The sequence below is a fragment of the Euleptes europaea genome, chromosome 12 (assembly GCF_029931775.1).
Source record: "Euleptes europaea isolate rEulEur1 chromosome 12, rEulEur1.hap1, whole genome shotgun sequence".
Lineage (NCBI taxonomy): Eukaryota > Metazoa > Chordata > Lepidosauria > Squamata > Sphaerodactylidae > Euleptes > Euleptes europaea.
Window position 1 is genome coordinate 18801924 of NC_079323.1, and position 20967 is coordinate 18822890.

The 20967-nt window shown below is 43.1% G+C and overlaps 1 protein-coding gene across 1 annotated transcript in view; it reads left to right on the forward strand.

The window, feature by feature from the left end:
* Positions 1-9859: 9859 nt before the first annotated feature.
* Positions 9860-20967, forward strand: part of CUL5 (cullin 5) — a 32594-nt gene continuing 21486 nt past the window's right edge. Inside the window, exons 1-3 of the mRNA XM_056858592.1 lie at positions 9860-9887; positions 17330-17439; positions 19223-19322. Of these exons, the coding sequence (XP_056714570.1) occupies positions 9864-9887; positions 17330-17439; positions 19223-19322 (234 nt within the window). The 5' untranslated portion in view covers positions 9860-9863. The remainder of the gene's footprint in view (positions 9888-17329; positions 17440-19222; positions 19323-20967) is intronic.

The following is a 20967-nucleotide window of genomic DNA, read 5'->3' on the forward strand; positions in this document are numbered from 1 at the left end:
CATCCAGGCAAAGGCTTGTGTACATTATAATCCCTATGCTACTGTGTTTCAGTGTCATACATTCCTATTGTGATTCTTTGCTCTTGTTGAAATAAATGTACTGCAAAAAAATGCAAAACGGTTGCTCCATCAGTAAATATTTTTTCTTTGCTATCTCTTTAGTGAGAAACCTTATTAAAGGTGAATTCAATAAGCATTAATATATGTTCACATCTTTAAAAGTACATAGAGCAAACATAATTTAGAATGAATTATTTTTGCGTTTTCAGTCTATATGACTCATGTGACTAATGGACTAAGTATGAAATTGATTTAGATCTTGCCAGTGGTGTAAATAAAGCAGCTAATTTTTCTGATAGGGAAAACATTCCAAAACATTATTTACAAAGCCAGCCTTGTAAATAAATGCATAACCAGTTACCAGCTTACCTTTTTAGCAGCCCTCTTGCCTGAATGTACCCACGTTACTAATTTGTAGTACATTGACAACATGAGAGTGTTTTCCCTTCTGATGTACAAAAGCATCCCTTCGTGATCACCTGGAGGTGATGCTTACTTGTCACAGGCGACCAGGTGAGTGTTTATCTGCTTGGCAATTATTTTATTTCCTGATAGGTTTTTCTGAGATGGTCAGTTTCAGCTTATCTGGGATCATGCTGTAGTAATTAAGCCTTTCGTCCATACAAATTCCAGAGAGGTAGCTAGTAAGATATTGCAACAAGAAGTATTGTTTATAATAGTGGTGTATAATGCTATGGGCAAACACATCTATAGTGGTGTAAGCTTTCAAAGGCCACAACCCACTCTGATAGATACAACAGTGGTATTTGTTATTTTATTTATTTGTGTAATCCATTTGTACCTCACCTTTCTCCCCAATGGGGGCTCAAAGCAGCTTACATTGTTCTCTTCTCCATTTTACCTCACAACAATCCTGTGAAGTAGGTTAGGCAGAGAGTGTGTGACTGACCCAACATCACCCAGCAAGCTTCCAAGGCACTAGAGGGGAATTGAACCCGGGTCTCCCAGGTACTAGTTCAACACTCTTCACCACTACACCACACTGGCCCTCACGTAGGTGGCACATGAATGTGTGTGTGTGTGTGTGTGTATATATATGTGTGTATATCTGTATGGTGTCACAAGATTCATTGTTGTTATCCATGGAAATGTTTGTTGCAGTTGGTAATCTAGCACAGCTGTCCATACCTTTTAATCCACTGCCAGCCAACAAGTACACAATATTATCATAAAATGCCCCCAAGCTAGAGGTGAAAAATTAGGATATAAAACCGGCACGCCAGAGAAGAACATTACTGATATAGTGGCTAACAGGGTTGAAACACATCTAATCAATACTGTCATAAAAATAATTACCACAGAAAACACAGGCCATGATACCAATGAAAAGACTTTCATCTAATGCGTATCTTTCAAGCCAGGACAATAACCTTGGGATATCAAAAAGCTTCTGTCCCAGGATGAAAACCAGCCAGTTTCCAATTCCAAAAGCAGCTGGGAACAAAATGGCCTTGCACAATTTTCTAAATCATGCTAGAGAAGCCACCCATGTACTTTCTCTGATCAATCGTTCCACAGACTGGAGACAGTGGGGGTTACCGCATTATGTATTCCCAGCGATGTATTAAGGGTTTGAAAATGTTATAAAAAACATTCCTTTAAAAGGGTTTTTGGATGCCACGGCTAAAAAATGGTTGGAAGATGTCTTCACAGCTAAAGGGGACTCTATGGCACTGAAGTTCCTCCCCTCACCAAACCCTGCCTTCCCCAGGTTCTGCCCCCAAAAAATCTCCCACCGGTGTCAAAAAGGGACCTGGCAACCCTAAATGTTTCCTTCCTGGACAGATTGACTCAGCTATGGCTTAACCCTGCAGACAGGGTGCAGCAGCCAGGAGGACAGGAGCTTGAGCTGGGAAAAGGACTCAGGCTGAGAATGTGGCCCAGCACCTAGGTGGGAATGGGTGAAGGCGACGAGTGGTGAATGGCAGTGCCAGTTCCAGGTTTTGGAAGGCCCTGAGCAAATAGTGCCCAGGGGGCCCCTTCCCCTTCTCACAAGCCCTCACAACCACCTGCGCCACCTTCATGTCCTTTCCTTCCCAGTGCTGGCTGTGGTGTGCAGCTGTTGTGGCCAACACGGGGAGCTGCCACTATTCAGCACCTGCATGCACTTCCCCGTGGGTTCTGTATCACTATCAGTCTCACTGATTTAGCATTGTGTAGTAGATTAAATTGATATATACTGACACAGCTCTGCTGAAGTCCAGAATCCTTGCCCACAGTTAACTTTTGAAGACATTTCCATTTTTAAGATTTGGTACCAAGAACATATTTGGGATTATGTTTTTAGAAAATGCGTCACCAGAACGGTTTGTGCATTCTACTAAGCAACCGGAGCTAGAAGAATGTACACACAGTTCTGTTTGTACAACCCACGGACAGAATCTGGTTCCCAAAATACCCTCATATTTGTATGTGCCACCTGATCATGCATACATGCACTTGGAAGTAATTCTCTTTGAATAAAATGGGATTTATTCTCAGGTAAGTGCCCCGTGGCGCAGAGTGGTAAGCTGCAGTACTGCAGTCCAAGCTCTGCTCACGTCCTGAGTTCAATCCCAACGGAAGTCAGTTTCAGGTAGCCGGCTCAAGGTTGACTCAGCCTTCTGCCCTTCCGAGGTCAGTAAAATGAGTACCCAGCTTGCTGGGGGTAAAGGCACTGGGGAAGGCACTGGCAAACCACCCGGTAAACAAAGTTTGCCTAGTAAACGTCAGGATGTGACGTCACCCCATGGGTCAGGAATGACCCGGTGCTTGCACAGGGGACCTTTACCTTTTTAACACTGAAGTCTTATGATGCAAGCCCTTCGACTTTGGTTGAGGGCGAATGCTGACTCGCTGACTCTCTCGTCTTTTGAAAAAGAATCAAAGACCCTCTTCAGCAAAGGTCCTAAGCCTAAACATGAGGGCACAGCACCCCTCACAAATTCCCACATTAAGTGATATGTTCTAAAAGATGCTTTGTTCTATAAACACACATTTTTTTAAAGAAGCCAATGGACCATTGCGGTTTTAAGTGGTAACTGAGGATTCCCTAAAATCATGGGTGTGGGAGGTAGGGTAGTGAAGCTAATAATGGCAGCCTAGAAGGTCTAAATATTTGCTTGCTTTGAAAAAAGAAAAAGGTAGCTAACGGGTGAAGCTTGTCATCTGAGATCTCAGGCTCTGCCCTGGGTGCTGTTTTTCTCGCAGAGGTCTATGTTGATTACCTCTCACATCTACCATGTGAGAATAGGCACTGTGTTATTTGTCAGCATGGAAGAAGAAGAGTTGGTTTTTATATGCCGACTTTCTCTACCACTTAAGGCAGAATCCAACTGGCTTACAATCACCTTCCCTTCCCCTCCCCACAACAGACACCCTGTGAGGTAGGTGAGGCTGAGAGAGCGTGACTGGCCCAAGGTCACCCAGCTGGCTTCATGTGTAGGAGTGGGGAAGCCAACCCGGTTCACCAGATTAGCCTCTGCCGCTCATGTGGAGGAGTGGGGAATCAAACCCGGTTCTCCAGATCAGACTCCACCACTCCAACCTACATCATTACAAGTCTCTGCCCTACGCATCACTGAGGAACACTGCATAGCTTTACTTCAAATTCAACCTTCCTGCTTTTCTCCTTTTGATCAGTCTTTTTTTTTTAAATACAGTAAAACACACACACAGAGTAACATGCAGGCGCTGGGACAGAACTTTTATTTCGGTTTTTAATGTAAAAAATTAGCCCCCAAAATGGCATACAACAAGAACTAAAAACATACAGTGATTAAATGTCACAATATGTATTTAAAGGTATTTCCCATCCTTCCCTCCAATATGATCCCTAGGTGTGCCTTACATCAACATTTAAAAATATAAAGTCAGCATAATACAAACCACTACTCTTAACCACTACTTCACGCTGGCTCTCAGATAATGCCTGCAACTGCCAGAGTCCAAAAGAGAGATGCAATGTTAACTAAGCAAGCAGGATTGCTTTGGATTGGCTCAGACAGTAGCTGATGGAGGCAACCAGGGGCTAGCTGATGCAAAGACACCAATGTTATTGGAGGGGGCGGGGAGAGAAATATGAAGAAATGTTGGGGGTGGGAAGGAGAGGGGACTGGGCAAAGGGCCAGTGCAGACAGTCATATGTTTCTTTTGCTTGAGCAGCTGAGCAGGAAAAATTCTGCTAACCACAATGGAAAGCATGGCAACCCTTTTTAGTAATCAAAGAGGGGACAATCTTCTTACACAAAACAGGGAATCTAAAGCATGGCCATTAAGAGGAACACCATTCCATGGCCCAGCCATGTTTGCTGTTAGGAAGTGCTGACATTTTCATCCAGTTTTAATTCAACCACCGGAAAAACACGGGTAAGTAGGAGGCCAGCAGGAAAAAGCTGACCAGGCCAGAAGGACACGCTCCAAAGGGAAACTGTCCGAACTATAGGCAGAGAGCAAGTTCACTGTCAGACTTTCTAAGAGTAGCACACCATTCCCTGGCCACTCAACCTTAGGAATTTTGCACCAACAACCATCTGGCATGGATCTGATGAGCCGCAGCTCAAGGGAAGTGTATAGGCTTTTCATATGTCCAGTTCCACCCTCTCATGGAGTTAGGCCAGAAAACACCCAGTCAAGATTCACAGGAGAGATGTCAGAGCAGCCAAGCAATTTGCAGTTGGACCAAAGATCTTGCAGAGAGCAACTTCCTTAGTGCTCATGGTTGAGGATGTGAGTCATTTTGCCCTGCATGCTCCGTCCTGTCCAGCTTTCCTAGTAATCCTCCCCCATATACACACATTTCTGTGTGCAGAGACTATTTGTACATCCTCCCACAAGGGGAAGGGGAGGGAGGAAATTATTATTTGCTCAAGCAAAGTTAATTATTTGGTTTAAATTCACACGCTTGGTATTCTCTAAACTGGATGGCCCAAGCTAGCCCGATCTCATCAGATCCTTGGAAGATAGGAAGGGTTGGCTCTGGTCAGTATTTGGATGGGTGACTACCAATGAAGACCAGGGTTGCTATGCAGAAGCAGGCAATTGCAAACCACCTCTGAACATCTCTTGCCTTGAAAACTATACCGTCAGCTGCGACTTGATGGCACTTTACACACATGACAAGGTATCTGTCAATTACATTTTTGTCCCACTTTTCCTTTAAGGAGCTCAGGGCAGCGGATACGTTCTTTGGACACCGAGATGTTGGTGTGGTGTTCATGTTTACAATGCAATTCTGTGTTTCATAGAATCATATAGTTGGAAGGGACCACAAGGGTCATCTAGTCCAACCCCCTGCACATTGCATGAAATTCCAAACTACCCCCCACACCCCCAGTGACCCCCTACTCCATGTCCAGAAGATGGCCAAGGTTTCAAGTTCAAACACATGTGCAATCCCCAAACCAGTTTTCAAATGGGGGAAAGGACAATGCATTTGTTTGTTTGTTCATGACTCCAACTGGCAGGACACCGTTTTCAAGCCACTGTTTTCAAGGTGGGGGGATGTGAAAAGCAAAATACACTGAAATGTTGCCTCTTGCCTTGTAGACTGAGATAGTGGAATGAAACCTGAGCGCATTTACAAAATTGTTCTCCCTATGAACCTAAAACTGCAGTTCCACCTTTGATTTTAGGGAGAGGTGGAGTGTACGTGCCAAATACATTATAAAGCATTATATGAAGCATGGTCTGTTGTAATTTACTAGTTTTTATTTAATTTCTATTCAAACGCAGAGGGCAGAGTTAGGAAGGGAGGGAGCTTAGCAGGGATGTGATCTCTATGGTATACCATAGAACCTGCCCTCTGAAGCTGCCATTTCTTCAGAAGAACAACTGCAATTCTGGGAAAACCCCAGCCACCTCTTTGAGTTTGGCAACCCTGCTGTATTCTTCTGTACCAGGTCTAATAGCAACACTAGTGGAAACGGAAAGAGTTCAGCCCCTTAGCATTGCAGCCCTGATTGAAATCCCTTCTAGCTGCATTCTGAGTTTAAAATGCATATTGGGAGATGCCCAATATGTGCAGTTTGACCCTTAGGCCAAGCTCTGGCTTGATTTCGAGCCGGAGATAAGACCACAAATCCAACAATGAACTCTACTTCAGCAGGCTTCCTGCTCCGTTCTGGCTAGGCTAGCTAGATGTCATCTTTTTCAGAGCACAGTCCTCTTTTTTTCAGGCCTGTCCCCTAAAAGTTTTTGTCGTCAAAACCTCGTTCATAGTATTTGGAGAAATTCCTCGAGCCATATCTTCACCACCGGTTCCTTTGGGTTTTAGAACAGTGGGAAATGTAGTTTGCTGAGGGAGATGTTACAGAAACCCTCTCTAGATCCCATCCGCTCCTTCAAACTACAAATCCCTGCTCTCGTTAGAGAAAGGCCTTAAATCTTTATTCTCTGGATAGCCAGGGTGGATCATTTCTGAGGAAAACATCCTCAGAAGTGTACAAGGAAGTATTTCTTCAAACAAGGCATAGTTAAATTGTGGATCTCCCTGGCCCCAGGATATAGTGATGGCTGCCAACTTGGAAGGCTTTAACTATAAGAGGGGAGGGGATATGTTCATGGAGGATAGGGCTATTCATGGCTGCTAGTCAAATTTAGGGTTGCCAGCTCCAGGTTGGGAAATACCTGGAGATTTTGGGGGCATAGCCTGAAGAGGACAGGGTTTGGGGAGGGGAGGGACTTCAATGCCAATTGCCAAAGTGGCCATTTTTTCCAGGTGAACTGATTTCTGAAGGGTGGAGATCAGTTGTAATAGCAGGAGATCTCGAGCTAGTACCTGGAGGCTGGCTACCCTAAGTCAAAATGGATACTAGCCATTATGCATACCTATTCTCTCCAGGATCAGAGGAGCATGCCGAATATATTAGGTGCTGTGGAACACAGGCAGGGCAATGAACACATGAAGCTGCTGTAATGCCCAGATATAAGGGCTGGTTTAGAACACTATGTATTCATATGCACCTGGAAGCTTTGGGAAGTTGGCATCCGGGAGCCATGAACCAACAAATCATGCTCTCTGTGCCTGGTACGGCCTCTCACCAGTAGAGAGCTCTGAATTACGTTCATCTTCAGGAATGTGGTTTCTGGTTACCGAGCTCACAAGATCAGGCACTCACTAAGTGACGCCTTCGGCCAGACAATGTGCATTGGTGCTTTTGTATATCAATCTGCTTGTCAGCAGCCATGGGCCTGCCCCATGCGAATGCATAAATGATACTGACTTTCCTTTGTTTCTCTGCATCTTATTCGTGGATTATTTCACCCCAGGGTCTCTGTTTAGCTAAATAAAGAACTCTTGTTTATTTTAACCTCCTCCTAGTTGTCTTCATTGGACTCTATAAGACAACCAGGGCACTTCACTGCCTTATACTGAATCAGACCTTTGGTCCATCAAAGTCAGCATTATCTACTCAGACTGGCAGCGGCTCTCCAGGGTCTCAGGCAAAGGTGTTTCACATCGCCTACTTGCCCGGCCCCTTTAACTGGAGATGCCGGGGACTGAACCTGGGACCTTCCGCATGCCAAGCAGACGCTCTACCACCGAGCCATGTAATGCCTCTGAATCACCCTTAATAGCCCAAACAGTAATTCAGGGAGAGGTTATTTCATTTCATTTCTTTTACTGGCCAGTAAAGAACAGCAACGCGCGTGGAGGAAGCTCTTAAAATGTCAGCGATCTTCCACCCCCAAACGAAGGGATACAGCTTGTTTTATATTCAATTAAACAGACAGCACTAATTATCATTGCGTGTAACAAGTGAACCAATAAACCGTTATAGATGTATAAGCAACTATTTGCATGTCCAATAGAAAGTGCTCTCCAAGGCGTTACCTAATGGTTAATGAGGAAAGGAAAGCTAAGATTCCTGGCTGACATTTCTTGTCTTAAATCAAAGCTTCAGGCCTCATTAAGGGGCCTGGCTGTGCCAGCAAAGAGAGAGATAAGAGAATGGTCTCACCAGCACTTGACTAGAAGTGGTGCTGGGTCAACCTGACCCAGGCCTCACACTAGTGAATCTCTTGACCAAAGATTTCTACTTTACCCATCATACATAATGCATAATGTTTTACATACGTATCAGAATGATATTATTTTAATATCAGGGTATTAAAATAATGAGAATAAGGGGAGGTGCAGGGAAATAATAATAATAAAAGTTTAATTTACATGATAATGTTATGTATGTGTAGTTCTATCCTAGTTTTTGGAATAATTTATACCCCATTAACCTTTTTAATTATTTTTAATGTGAACTAATCATATCAAATAGGGTTACAAAGTTATGGAGTTTGCATGGATATTAGAAAGAAATAGATAAATAAAAATAAATATATAATGTTTTAGAAGGATAGACAAAGAATGATACAAAGAAGTGACCGGATTAAGAATGGCACTGGTTCCCAACTGGGGGTCCATGGACCCCCAGGGGTCCGCGAGAACTAAATTAAGGTCCGCGAAACAAAGTTATAAACCCATAATAAATTAATATTTTCAATTAAAAATTCTCTATTATAAAAATATATATTCAAATATTATTCTAAGTTTAATGTTTAACTAACAGTTATGATTAAAGTTTATTTTCAAATTCTCGTGATTAAAGTTTATTTTCAAATTCTCGGAATTTTTATTTTGAACCTTGGGGTCCCTGCACCGAACAAAAAAGTCCTAGTGGTCCCTGGTCAAAAAAAGGTTGGGAACCACTGGGTTAGAGGAAGTTGGGGGAGGGGGGGGAGTTCAAATTGTTATATGTATTTTACTATGAAGATATCCATTCAGCATTGTATGATTATTGTTTATATATGGAAAAATAAGCTAGATGGCATATCGAATGGGATTATTGTATCAACGTTATGGAAAAAGCAAAAAAAAATTTTTTTTTGTAAAAAAAAAAAAAGAATAGATGCGTCTGATGCTTAAGCTCTTATACAGGAGCATGGCATCTTATGTGAGCTTGTGGATCTGCATGCATGTGAAAGAATATGTGTTTTCCCCATAAATGAAGTTAATAAGGCTTTACAGCAGTGGTTCCCAACCTTTTTTTGACCAGGGACCACTAGGACTTTTTTGTTCGGTGCAGGGACCCCAAGGTTCAAAACAAAAATTCCGGGAATTTGAAAATAAACTTTAATCATAACTGTCAGTTAAACATTAAACTTATTATTATATTTGAATAGATATATTTTTATAATAGAGAACTTTTAACTGAAAATATTCATTTATTATGGGTTTATAACTTTGTTTTGCGGACCTTAATTTAGTTCTCGCGGACCCCTGGGGGCCCACGGACCCCTGGTTGGGAACCAGTGCTTTACAGCCACAGCTCAGTCGTCTTGTTTGGGGGCTTCCTACAGGCACGTGGTTGGCCACTGTGCCAACACACCGCGGTGCCTCGGTCTGACCCAGCAGGGCCCATGTCCTTGCGGGAAGCAGGGAGGCGGCCTCCGCTCGGCAGGGGTCGCTGTGGGCCGCCGCCGCCGCGCCGCTCTCCCCTTCGGGCGGCGCATCCGGCTCCTGAGCGCCGCATCATGTGGGCTCGCCCAGCCCCCCGCGCGGAGCCGGGCCGCCGCCGCTAGTGGCCGGACGCTCCGCCTGGGTTGCGCCATGAGGCGTTGAGAGCGGCGGCAGCAGGGGGGACGGGAGGAGCCAGAGAGGCCCCGAGGCGCTCGGGCGTCGTCGTCGTCGTTCGCGGCGGCGGGGACCATGTAAAGCGAGACCCGCTCCGGAGACCGGGAGCCGCCGCCGGCCCTGCCACAAGGCCCCGCCGTGCGCGTCTGTGTCTGGAGGGGGGGGGGTGGGGATCATGGCGACGTCGAATCTGCTAAAGGTGCGGGAGGGACGGGGGAGGCGGAGGGAAACCCCGGGGGGGAGGGAGGTTTGGGTTGGGTGATATGTGGGGCGGAGGAGGAGGGGGGGATTGAAGAGTGGGGTAGGCGGATGAAATGTGTGTCACAGAGAGGCTGGTGTGGGTCAGGGGGGAAGCTGAAGGCAGAGGGGCCAACAGTGGGGACTGGAGGAGGAGGAGGAGGGGGGGGGGAAACACCCACGAAAAACGGGCCTCCCCGGAAAATGTGGGGAAAACCCACACACACACACTAATTCTTCTGCTTTTCCTCTGTTCTTCCTGTTTGCAGCCCCCTTTCTCCTTCCCCTAAACCAGTGGTTCCCAACCTTTTTTTGACCAGGGACCGCTAGGACTTTTTTGTTCGGCGCAGGGACCCCAAGGTTCAAAATAAAAATTCCGGGAATTTGAAAATAAACTTTAATCATGACTGTTAGTTAAACATTAAACGTAGAATAATATTTGAACATATATTTTTATAATAGAGAACTTTTAATTGAAAATATTAATTTATTACGGGTTTATAACTTTGTTTCGCGGACCTTAATTTCGTTCTCGTGGACCCCTGGTTGGGAACCAGTGCCCTAAACGAATGGCCTAAAGAGGAAGGATTGGGGAAACCAAGAGAGGTGCCTCAGGTCTCCAGGTTTCGGGAGGGTGCCGCCGTGTTCTCTTTTCATCCCCTTTCAGGGTTTTCTAGAGCAAAGCTTAAACTGTGGGTCATGACCCCATACGGGGTCGCGTAAGTGCATGTGGGGGTTGCGACTTTTTTTAAAAATATGTTTCTTTTATGATTTATTATCAGTAAGTGTTTGATTTGTGTACCTGTTTTATATACCTGTATACCCAGGGTCGCGTGAAAATTTCTCAGGCGAAAAGAGGTCGCGAGTGGGAAAAGTTTGAGAAGCCCTGTTCTAGAGGAGGCCGGTGCCACTTAAATCCTGGCTGCGCCCACGCCGTTGTGGATATTGTGCACTGGTTGTGCTGCTGTAGTCATTCACGAGTGGAATTTCCTGTGTGAACGAGACAGTCCAGTTGTGAATTATGGTTATCCAGTAATAAGAATGTAGTACCCATCAGCGTATATATGCATTTGCTTGTGATGCTGTGGAAGGTGCTTTGCACATAGCCTGTACGCGCGTGTGTGGGAGGGGATGCGTGTAAGAAGAAACCTGTAAATGCAGGAGATCATAAGAGGGTTGGAGATGAGGACTTGAGAGCAGAGCTCTGGACCAAGGTTTCTTGAATACTCTGTACATTTGTGAAGCTGCTTTGTGCTGTCAGTCCAGTACTATTTATGTGGCAGCGACTGTCCAAGGTCTTGATTCTTTCACAGTCTTAAGATACTTTAACTGACATTGACTGATACATAAAATCTGATATATAAAACTGGAGATTTATATATGTTACCACTGAGCCTAAGCCTGAATCCTATGCACTCTGCTTGGGCATGAATCCGATTGATGTGCTTGGGAATTGACTTCTGAGTAAATGTGCATAGGATTGAGCTGTAAGGTAGGCAATCAAAATCCTACCCTTTCTCCTCCAGCACCAATTAAAATTGAGGTTCAAGTTTGCTTGCATCCCTTCAAATAAGCAACCATATTCTTGTGCAGCTCCTGTTTGTTTCAGTGGGACTTGTGCAGGAGATGTTCCCGATGGGTTGGTGCCCCACCTGTCAAATTAGATCTGCCCTTAATGCTACCCAGAGCCTGCCACTTCAAGTGGCTGCTTCACTTTTCCTTTGGATAGCGCCTTATGGGTTTGCCAGTTGCCACCTTCGCATTAGCTATTGCACATTAACCTTTAGTGTAGCTTCTGTACACAGGAGTATTAATGCAGGTGAGAGTCCCCACTTTGCCTGCTAACACATGCTGCAAAGTCTGAGGAAATAATTCTCTCTCTAATGTGCTCCTACAGTTCACCTGTCAGATATTGTCATAGCCTTTGGTAATTGACTCAGAAGCATAATGTGGAGTAGCTGTAGTACAAGGGTTTCCAACTTACTTCTGAGTAATTAAAAATATTCTGTGCTATGTCCTTCCCCCCTCATGTTACTGAATTTTATTCTGTCCTAAAAACAGAACATAGTCTAGGACAGTGATGGCGAACCTTTCAGAGACTGAGTGCCCAAACTGCAACCCAAAACCCACTTATTTATCACCGAGTGCCATTGTGGCAATTTAACCTGAATACCACCCCCAGAGGGGGCCCAGAGGGAGAGGCTAGGGTTGCCAAGTTCCTCTTTGTCATTAGTGGGAGGTTTTTGGGGTGGTGCCTGAGAAGGGCAGGGTTTGGGGAAGGACTTCAGTGCCATAGAGTCCAATTGCCAAAGTGGCATTTTTTTCCAGAGGAACTGATCTCTATTGGTTGGAGATCACTTGTAATAGCAGGAGATCTCCAGCTAGTACCTGGAGATTGGCAACTAGTTGCTTAGTGTTTTCTCTCTACATATCAAGACAAATGGAAAGGTGTTTGGAGGATGGCTTGTGGGCATTCCAAAGATGGAAAAGGACTGCACGCCCCTCCGCCCGCACTGACCCAGAGGGCGCCGAAGAAGCCGCTGGAGGGAAAAAAGGAAGGAAGGAAAGAAGGAAAGGGAGGGAGAAAGGGAAGGGAGGGGGAAAGGCAAGGGAGGGAGGGAGAGAAAGAAAGAAAAAGAGAGAGAAAGGGAGAAAGAAATGGAGCGAGGGAGAGAAAGAAAAGTAGGGAAAGAAAAGGACGGAGAAAGAAAGAGGCCACTCAAGCATGGGAGGTTTTGCCTTGGATTTGCCACTCTCCAGATGCACATTTTCCCCCATCCGGGGCAGGGCAGAGCCGGAAAGGCCAGCGGCTTGGAGGAACCGCACGTGCCGGCAGAGAGGGCTACGCGTGCCGGAAGTGGCACCCGTGCCATAGGTTCGCCAACACGGGTCTAGGAAGAACACCAGAAATGAAGCTGTGAGATATTAAGTACAGAGAAAAATCCTATGAAATAAAAGCTTTAAAAAGCCTATAGCAGATATTTTTGAAGTCTTTTTGGAATTTAGGGGTTACACAAGCTGCAGAAGTGTAGCTCATAAACTACCTGTTGTGGAACCCTGATACAGGATGTAGTGGTACAGAATTAAAGGGCTGGAACTAGAGAAGCAGTCACATGACAGCATTTTTTTTAAGGAAATGAGGGTCAGAAATATTGTTTCCCTCATTTCCAGAAGCAAAGTCTGGTGGCAATATGAGTTCAAGATCCAGGAAACTGAGAAAATGATTTGAAAATGTAATGAAGTAGCCAAAGGGAAACAGTGAAGAAAGGTTAGTAGAGGGCAGCAACTATTATTATTTTTGTTTACAGACCACCTTTGTCATTGGTACCCAAGGCAGATTATGATAATTCAAAAAAAACTTTTCAGTTAATCAGTAGGCAGATTACAAAATTTGGTAACATTGGGCAATCAGTAAACAGATTACCCAATATTATTATATTGTGAATCTGTCCGCAAAGATTCCTAGTAAGACTAGGGCTGGGATTGTAGAACATGGGGGGGAATACTAGAACAACTCGTGCAAATATACCTGTTTAAGGCAAAAAAACAATCAATGTACTGAAGACTTTATTCCTAATAAAAGTCACTTCCTGAGCTGAACCGTTATATGGCAGCTTTGCTCTTTCTACAAGAATGCTCTTCTGAGCAACTAGAGGGAAGCTATATTCTTTGGGGGGGAGGGCTGTGATTGTTAAGCTCTGTTTGGTTGTTTGTGTGTTATGTGTGTGTGAGAGAGGAATGTGTATGTAGAAATGTGGTATTCGTAGAGGGTAGAGCTGGAAAATTCCCCAATCTAGAAATTTGATGCTTGTGCATGGAAATACAGGAGGCATTTTTTCAGCCTTATGCCATGCTGGTTCCTCTGAAGCTTGTTCTGAAAAATCTGTGACTGAAATGTAAAAGTCTGAAATATTTTCCATCTGGGCATGGAGTATGGGTCGCTGGGCGTGGGGCAGTTGTGAATGTCCTGCATTGTGCAGGGGGTTGGACTAGATGACCCTGTTGGTCCCTTCCAACTCTATGCTTCTTACAGAGACACTATAACAAAGCTTCATTTAATTCATAATACTTGGGTATTAAGTGCAGTGTTTTGCAACTAGTTTTGCTTGTATTATCTTTCTGGTTTCCTTTGCTCCAAATAGTATAACATTATGTTATATACCTGTAAATCAAACACACTTTTCTTTTTTGCCTGAACAATGGAAATTGATATGCCCTGAACTTGCTCATAAACAAAACAATGAGTTATAAGTGAATGTACAGCAATTAGGTCTTTTGCCATATTCTTTACTGAGAGTACACCTTACCCAGAAAAGGAATAATCACAAGCCACAGAAATTTTAGTTTGTGTTAAGTTGCTTGTTAACTGACTCTTTTGGTCCTGATCATGTTGCTATCAAATGATAAGTAGATAGAAAATGTTTGATGTTTTAAAACAGTACAGTATTTCTTTAATAGCAAATGTGCTCTCACCAAAGCTGATTGGTGGCTTTTCTTTGTGCAATGCAGTTGAATTGATTGGAGCACTCATAATATTTCAATACCTGGGCGCCATTACCTGAGGACAATGTCAAATGTCCTGTGTAGAATTCAGATAATTTAGTGTTCCATATAACCCAAAATGGAACTTCTCTTGTACTTTTTAACTTCGTTTTTACGGTTTTCCCATGGCATCATCTTTGTCCAAAAATTGCGGTCAGGTTGACCTTTTGTTTTCTGTCTTCTCCGTCTCTATACTCTGTATATTCCTCAGCCTTAATAAGTTGCTGTGTGGATGTCTCATTCCAAGCATACCCCTTGTCATTTTTGATAGCATTGGGGTAATTTTTGCTACCGATTTCATTGAAAGGGGAACTGAATGTTGGATGAAATTGAGAAAAACCCTTTCCTCAGGGATCTCAGCGGTACAGCATCAGAATGCATGAGCTACATGATGCATCTTTATAAAATCATGATCATATGTGCAAGGCGTGCACATTTCTGGCTCTCAGGATAATGTTAGAGGGTGGAGAAAGCCTTGAGAAATAGAAATTGGCCATCCCTGCTCAAAAGCGTTACTGTTCAGGAAAGTTGATTATAAAAAGTAGTTCAAAGTTTGGGGTTTGCTAGCTGATCGCTGGAACAACTGTTGCTTCCTAGTTTCCAGTGTCCCAGTCATGGCCTTCAAAATAAAATTTCCCATGCATGCACACAAGGAAGTAAAAAATGGTGGCATCCATGAATTTCGTGTTAGGGAATTTTGTATGATAGAGGCATAGCCACCGACGTGATGCAGCTCAAAGGCTGCCTATTGAGGAACGGGGTTCTAGGCACTCACCAGAACCCGAGTGTCTGCCTTGACTTTTGTGTAAGCTTTTGATATCTTATCTCTCGGCATATGTAAGGAAACAGTAAAGGGCTTGGCACAAGTTAATAAGGTGTGTTGGATAATTTTGAATTAAATGTTACCAAGCCACTTTGGAATAGAGTGAGATCTAAAACTAGGTAAAGTAGTGCATTAGTGAAGTTCTACATGCAGCGAACTTCCACAAGCCTAAATGGAATCTTTGATTGTCAGAGAGCCACAGTCTGCATTGTTTATTTGCATCTTACACTGTATGATCACACGGTTGCTTGCATTGTTCAGTTTTATACAGTTAGTCAATCAGTCAATCAAACCTTTATTGGCATACACAATACCTGCAGAGAGCATAATCATACGATTTTACTCAACAGAGCTCGCCTGTTCCCATTTACAGTGTCTTTCGTGGATCCCACAGTTAGTCCTATTGCATTATTGATTTGAGGTCCTATACTGTATGATTACTTCCCCTCCCTCCCTCTCTCTGTAATCCACCTTGAGTCTCAGTGAGAAAGGCGGGCTTTAAATAAGCTACATAAGTGGAAACATCCTTCTGAGTAAACATGGGTAGGATCACCTTACCACTTTTCCCCCTCTTCCCAGAGGCCCCACTCTGCTGCTGCTTGTGCAGCAGCCCTCATTGCTTGTCACCTTCACAGTGTATATAAACCCCCTATTTTCCCACAACCCCTGCTTTCCCTCGACGGTTTCTTCTGTGCATCTCCCAGACCTAGTTGATCAAGCTATGGCTGATCTCCTTAAATATCACCACTACCAGCCTGTCAGATGATACTCACCAGCAAATTTATTCTCCAAATGGATCTAGTAGCTGTAATTGACTTGCTTAGTTTTGCTATTACTACTATATAGCTCTTGTCACCCTGGTAGCCGGATACCAGCTATTTTCAAACCACTTCTGCCCTTTCTTCTCCCCCTGTTCTCCTTTTAGTTTGTAATTATAAGTTCAGTTCTGTGATTCATGCCCTTTTCTTCCTATTATATCTGAGAAGGCATTCCAGAGTTTACCAGCAAGTGACACAGAACTGAGGAAAACATTGCAACGTGGAGTTCCTTTAATGACTTACTGACTCTTCCAGCATTTTTAAAGTCCATCTCTCTGGTTCTATTACAGCTGTTGTGCAACTGCATTAGAATTGCAGCAGCAAGAGAGTTGTTAATGGGCTGTAGTGCTTAGGATCCGATTTCGTAACGATTTGAAATACGTGTGTATATAGTTGGATTCAAGCAATCTTTGGACTGGGCTCTCCTACCCGTGATCTCACCTCCTAGAACAACATTGTGTTACAAGATCATATGAAACCCAACAAGCAGTGTAGCGGACTCTGCCTCGGGTGATATGACTTAGTGTTTCACTGACTGCTTAGTGTGTACCATGCAAGGCTCCTGAAGATAATCACAGCATGCAGTGCTGTTATGATTATATTAGGAGAACAGCGCGATGCTTTCAGAATCCTTTAATCCATTATTTTAGATATATGCTACAGCAGTGTTTCTCTGTAATTATTTGAAATTCGGTAGATCTTACAGTTCATAACAGGTCAAGTCGTATTCCTGCCTTATTTATGCTTATGTGTAGCAGGAGGTGGCCCCTGATCTATAAGTCAGCAGCTGAAATGACAACATGAATTGTTCAGATGGTAGCAGGGGCACAAAAATATGATTTTGCACAGTGCCCTGGAGAGGACAAGGGAACAGAACCTAAGGGATTATGAGAGCTATATTGAGCAAATCAGTGAACAATGGGGGTTACCGTTATATGTATTCCCAGCAATGTATTAAGAATTTGAAAATGTTATAAAAAATACTGTTCACACTTTGCTTGGTCCCTTTAGCTGTGAAGACGTCTTCCAACCATTTTTTAGCCGTATCCAAAAACCCTTTTAAAGCGATGTTTTTTTTTATAACATTTTCAAACTCTTGATACATTGCTGGGAATACATAATGCGGTAACCCCCATCGCTTGATGTATTTGTTTCTGAACAAGTGTGTGGTTTATATTTTACCTGCATTTAAATTATGCTTGTTCCTTTCTTTCTTGGAAGAATAAAGGTGCACTTCAGTTTGAAGACAAATGGGATTTCATGCGCCCTATTGTTCTGAAGCTTTTACGCCAGGAATCCGTCACCAAGCAGCAGTGGTTCGATCTGTTTTCGTAAGTAATCCTTATAACTTGCAGTTCTTAAGTACTGTAAAAGAAATACAGCTATGGTATTTTGTAATACCATCATAAGCATTGTTCTAGGAAAGATCCTATCAGAAACATTTAAATTACAGTAAGCATTTTTTGTGATTGCTAGCAGCCATCCCTGAAAATTATGAGTAATTCAGCTTCTGTGATTTACTTGGACTTATTGTGTACTTTAAAAAAAATTGCCACAGATTGATGAACTGTTTTCTCATTCAAATAAACGGTTAGATGATGATATCTTTTGCTGGCTGTCGCTGCTCTGTTGACAGGGTTGTGAATTCTATTCAGGTTATTAACATTCAGAATAGAAAATATGCTAACTAGAACAATTAGCATAGCTCTGATTTTTGCCTCCTCAAAACTAGGTCAGAACGGTTAACAGTACACAAGCTGCAAAACATATATGGTTTCAAGAGGTGTTCTTTTTGATTCCGTGAGGGGAGAGGCTAAGACTGTATAAGAACTGGGAGTGGGGGAAGGGAAAGTGGAGGAGAGCTGAGTGAGTGAAACACAAGACTTTCCCATCCGAAAGCTGCCTTGCTCTTAGAAACGTTGTTGGCCTTGCCCTCGGATGATTTTTTCCTCTGCTGATGCCTCCTTGGAGTGCAAGTATTCAACTCCAGTATTCCACTCCAATAAGTGGAATGAAAAGGGTATAATAATCTTGGGATGGGTGGGGAAGGTTGGAGTAAATCTTTGCAAGGTTTTTTTTTATTATTTGCTTTTCGAAAGGCAAAAGGAACCATCTAATCTTTGCAGGGATTCTGTTATAGTTGCTGAGTTGCATAGGTGCCTGGTTGGAATTTTTTTTTTTTTAAAATATATGTATACACATTGGGGATACAGAAAGAAAAGGGGAAAGGTAGAGTAAAACGTATTTCAACTTCTGAGCCTCAACATGGTTTACATTTTAAAAAAGAAAATAAAAATATTTTCAGATGTTTTATCCTTCATCCTTAACCATAGAGCGAGTGCCTGGTTGGAAGTTGATGGATGCAAAAAGCTGAAGTTAGGAATCTGATCTCTGTTGTCCATATTGTTTCCTATTCTAGAACTGCAAAGAATAGAACATCGCCATAATTATTCTTGAAAATTTGTTCAGTTCAGATAACGTACTTTAAGCGGACCACTTGTAGGGTTCCATTAGATTTGTAGTATGCTGGTGGGCAAATCAGCCACTGTGAGGAGACCCCTGTTCTATGCTGATTGGTAGCTCACGGGGGTCTTAAAATCTAGTCTGTGAGATTAGCTACAAATGCTTCTCTACCTGGTGATAACAGGCATCGAGGCTAGGATCTTGTACACAAAGCTGTATGATCTAGTATTAAGTTACAGCCTTTCCTGTGTATGTTTAAAAAAAAATTCTTGTTCAAGCTGTTTTCAGTTTTTTGCCTTTTTTCCTCTCCCGGCTCTCCCGTAATCTGTTGTCCTGTGCCTAAGCCAGTACATTATTGCAAATGAAAAATTCAGTACACGGTAGCATGGGGTTATTTTAATGTTTCTCAGATGGATTAACTTCTTTAGATGTTAATACTATACCTTGTTGGTGCCGTTGTGAAATGACTTAGTGGAAAGGAAGTGTGCGTGGCTCCTCCCCCACCACTGTGGAGTTTCCTACCTATATATTTAGTACACACTATTTTGTTAGGCAGATTGTTCTAGGCGCCCATTTGTTTCTGAATCTTACTGGTTAATAGTTCAGAGGTTTTTTTTTCTTTTGTGCTGACTGTATGTATGTACTTTCTAGGGATGTGCATGCAGTTTGTTTATGGGACGATAAAGGCCCAGCAAAAATACACCAGGCTCTAAAAGAAGACATCCTTGATTTTATTAAACAAGCACAAGCAGTAAGTGTACAACTGAAAGAGTGCAAATGCTTTTCTTGCTGTATAGTGTTAGAGTGTAAATGGCTTCTTTTTATGGTTTCTTTGCATAAACTCAGGCAGTCCAATGTGGCATATTAGGCTGTGTGAAACCGAAAACTGGAACAGACGCTATGGATCATCTCTCTCAAACACCTTCCTTGAGAAAGGCTATGCTATTCAAGGGCTGTGCAGATTGTGTTCTGGACAAAGTGTAGAATTCTAACAACTTGATATATTAAGTATGCTAACAAGACATTAATTTTTTTTTTACTATTCTGAATAGCCTTAATAAGCGTAGTAAGGCATGTGCTTTGTGGTCCATGCTTGGGGAAATAAGTGTCGATGAGTTCAAGGGGACTTATTCCCAGGTAAGTATGCACAAGAGTAGAAACTTAGCCATGTACTGCAGGCCTCCTAAGAAGGAAATACCTTAAAAAAAAATTTTTTTTTTTAAATTCTGTCTTGGCAAACTCCAGACAGGTTAGCTGGGAGAAAATCATTAGAGATGTTGGCATTTGACCAGAAATATGCAGGGGTCAAAAACTAGGATTCTGCCTAGAATATCTGTGGTCTCAAAGCGTGTGTGTGTCTCTTCTCCTGCAGGAGATCCAGGGGCAGCATCCGGGGAGGGGGCATTTGGGGCTGTTGGGTGGGAGGAGGAATCAGCAGAAATCGCCCTCTCCACTGCACTCACGGAAATTCTAGGCAGGATCCGAGCCATAGTATATAGACGAGCGTGCTTGCCAGATATTCCACTATCTTTACAAGGTCCAGCTTAAAAATAAAGTGTTAATACAGTGATAAAATGCAGATGGCAGCCAAACAATACTCCAAAAAGACTTCCCTGGTGTTACAGTTTTCAGGCAGGATTTTCAAGGGACTTACAAAGGTCTTCACAGTTAAAAGCATTGAAACGCTGTACAAGTGCATGTTTGCAGCCCCATTCCATGCAGATTTAGGGCTGATGTAGATGTTAACATTTGTCACTTTTTGTCCATGGAGACTGGCAGCCATAAGCCAGCTGCCAGTCCCTGTGGAGGACTCCCTCTAAAAGTGTTGTGGGGCCTTGATTCTGGTTGGGACTGTGGCACGGCAGGAAAAGGGGCGCGCTGCCCCATGGTGCTGCTTTTGCTGACCTGAAATAATGCAGGGGAGATGCTTGCCCATTCAGGCGGCTGTGAATGCACAGATGCTTGCGCATGCAGCCACCCGGAGGGACAAATAATTCTTCCAAAGATCTAGATTTTATTTGCTTTTTAGAGTTTGAAATAGAGGCAACAATCTTACCATGTATAAAGTCACATCTATTTAGGATTCCACAAGTACATATTAAATAGTCAACTATTGAGTCTGAAGCACTTCTCCATATCTGAAATGAGTGGCCAGAATGATAATAATTCTGCTGATTTAATTCTTTTTGGAAATCTGTAGATCATTCTACAGAGAAATGAACTTGTAAGCTGAATTAAGCCACCACAGAAAAAGAGGGCTTTGTTCTCTTCCTCTCTTTTCCTGCAACTATCTATAAAGATGTTTTTTGATGCTAAACTTTGCCTCGAATCACTGTTTCAGCACTATGCTTTCATTTATAAAATAAGAGGCAAGTGCATAATGATTTGTAGGCATG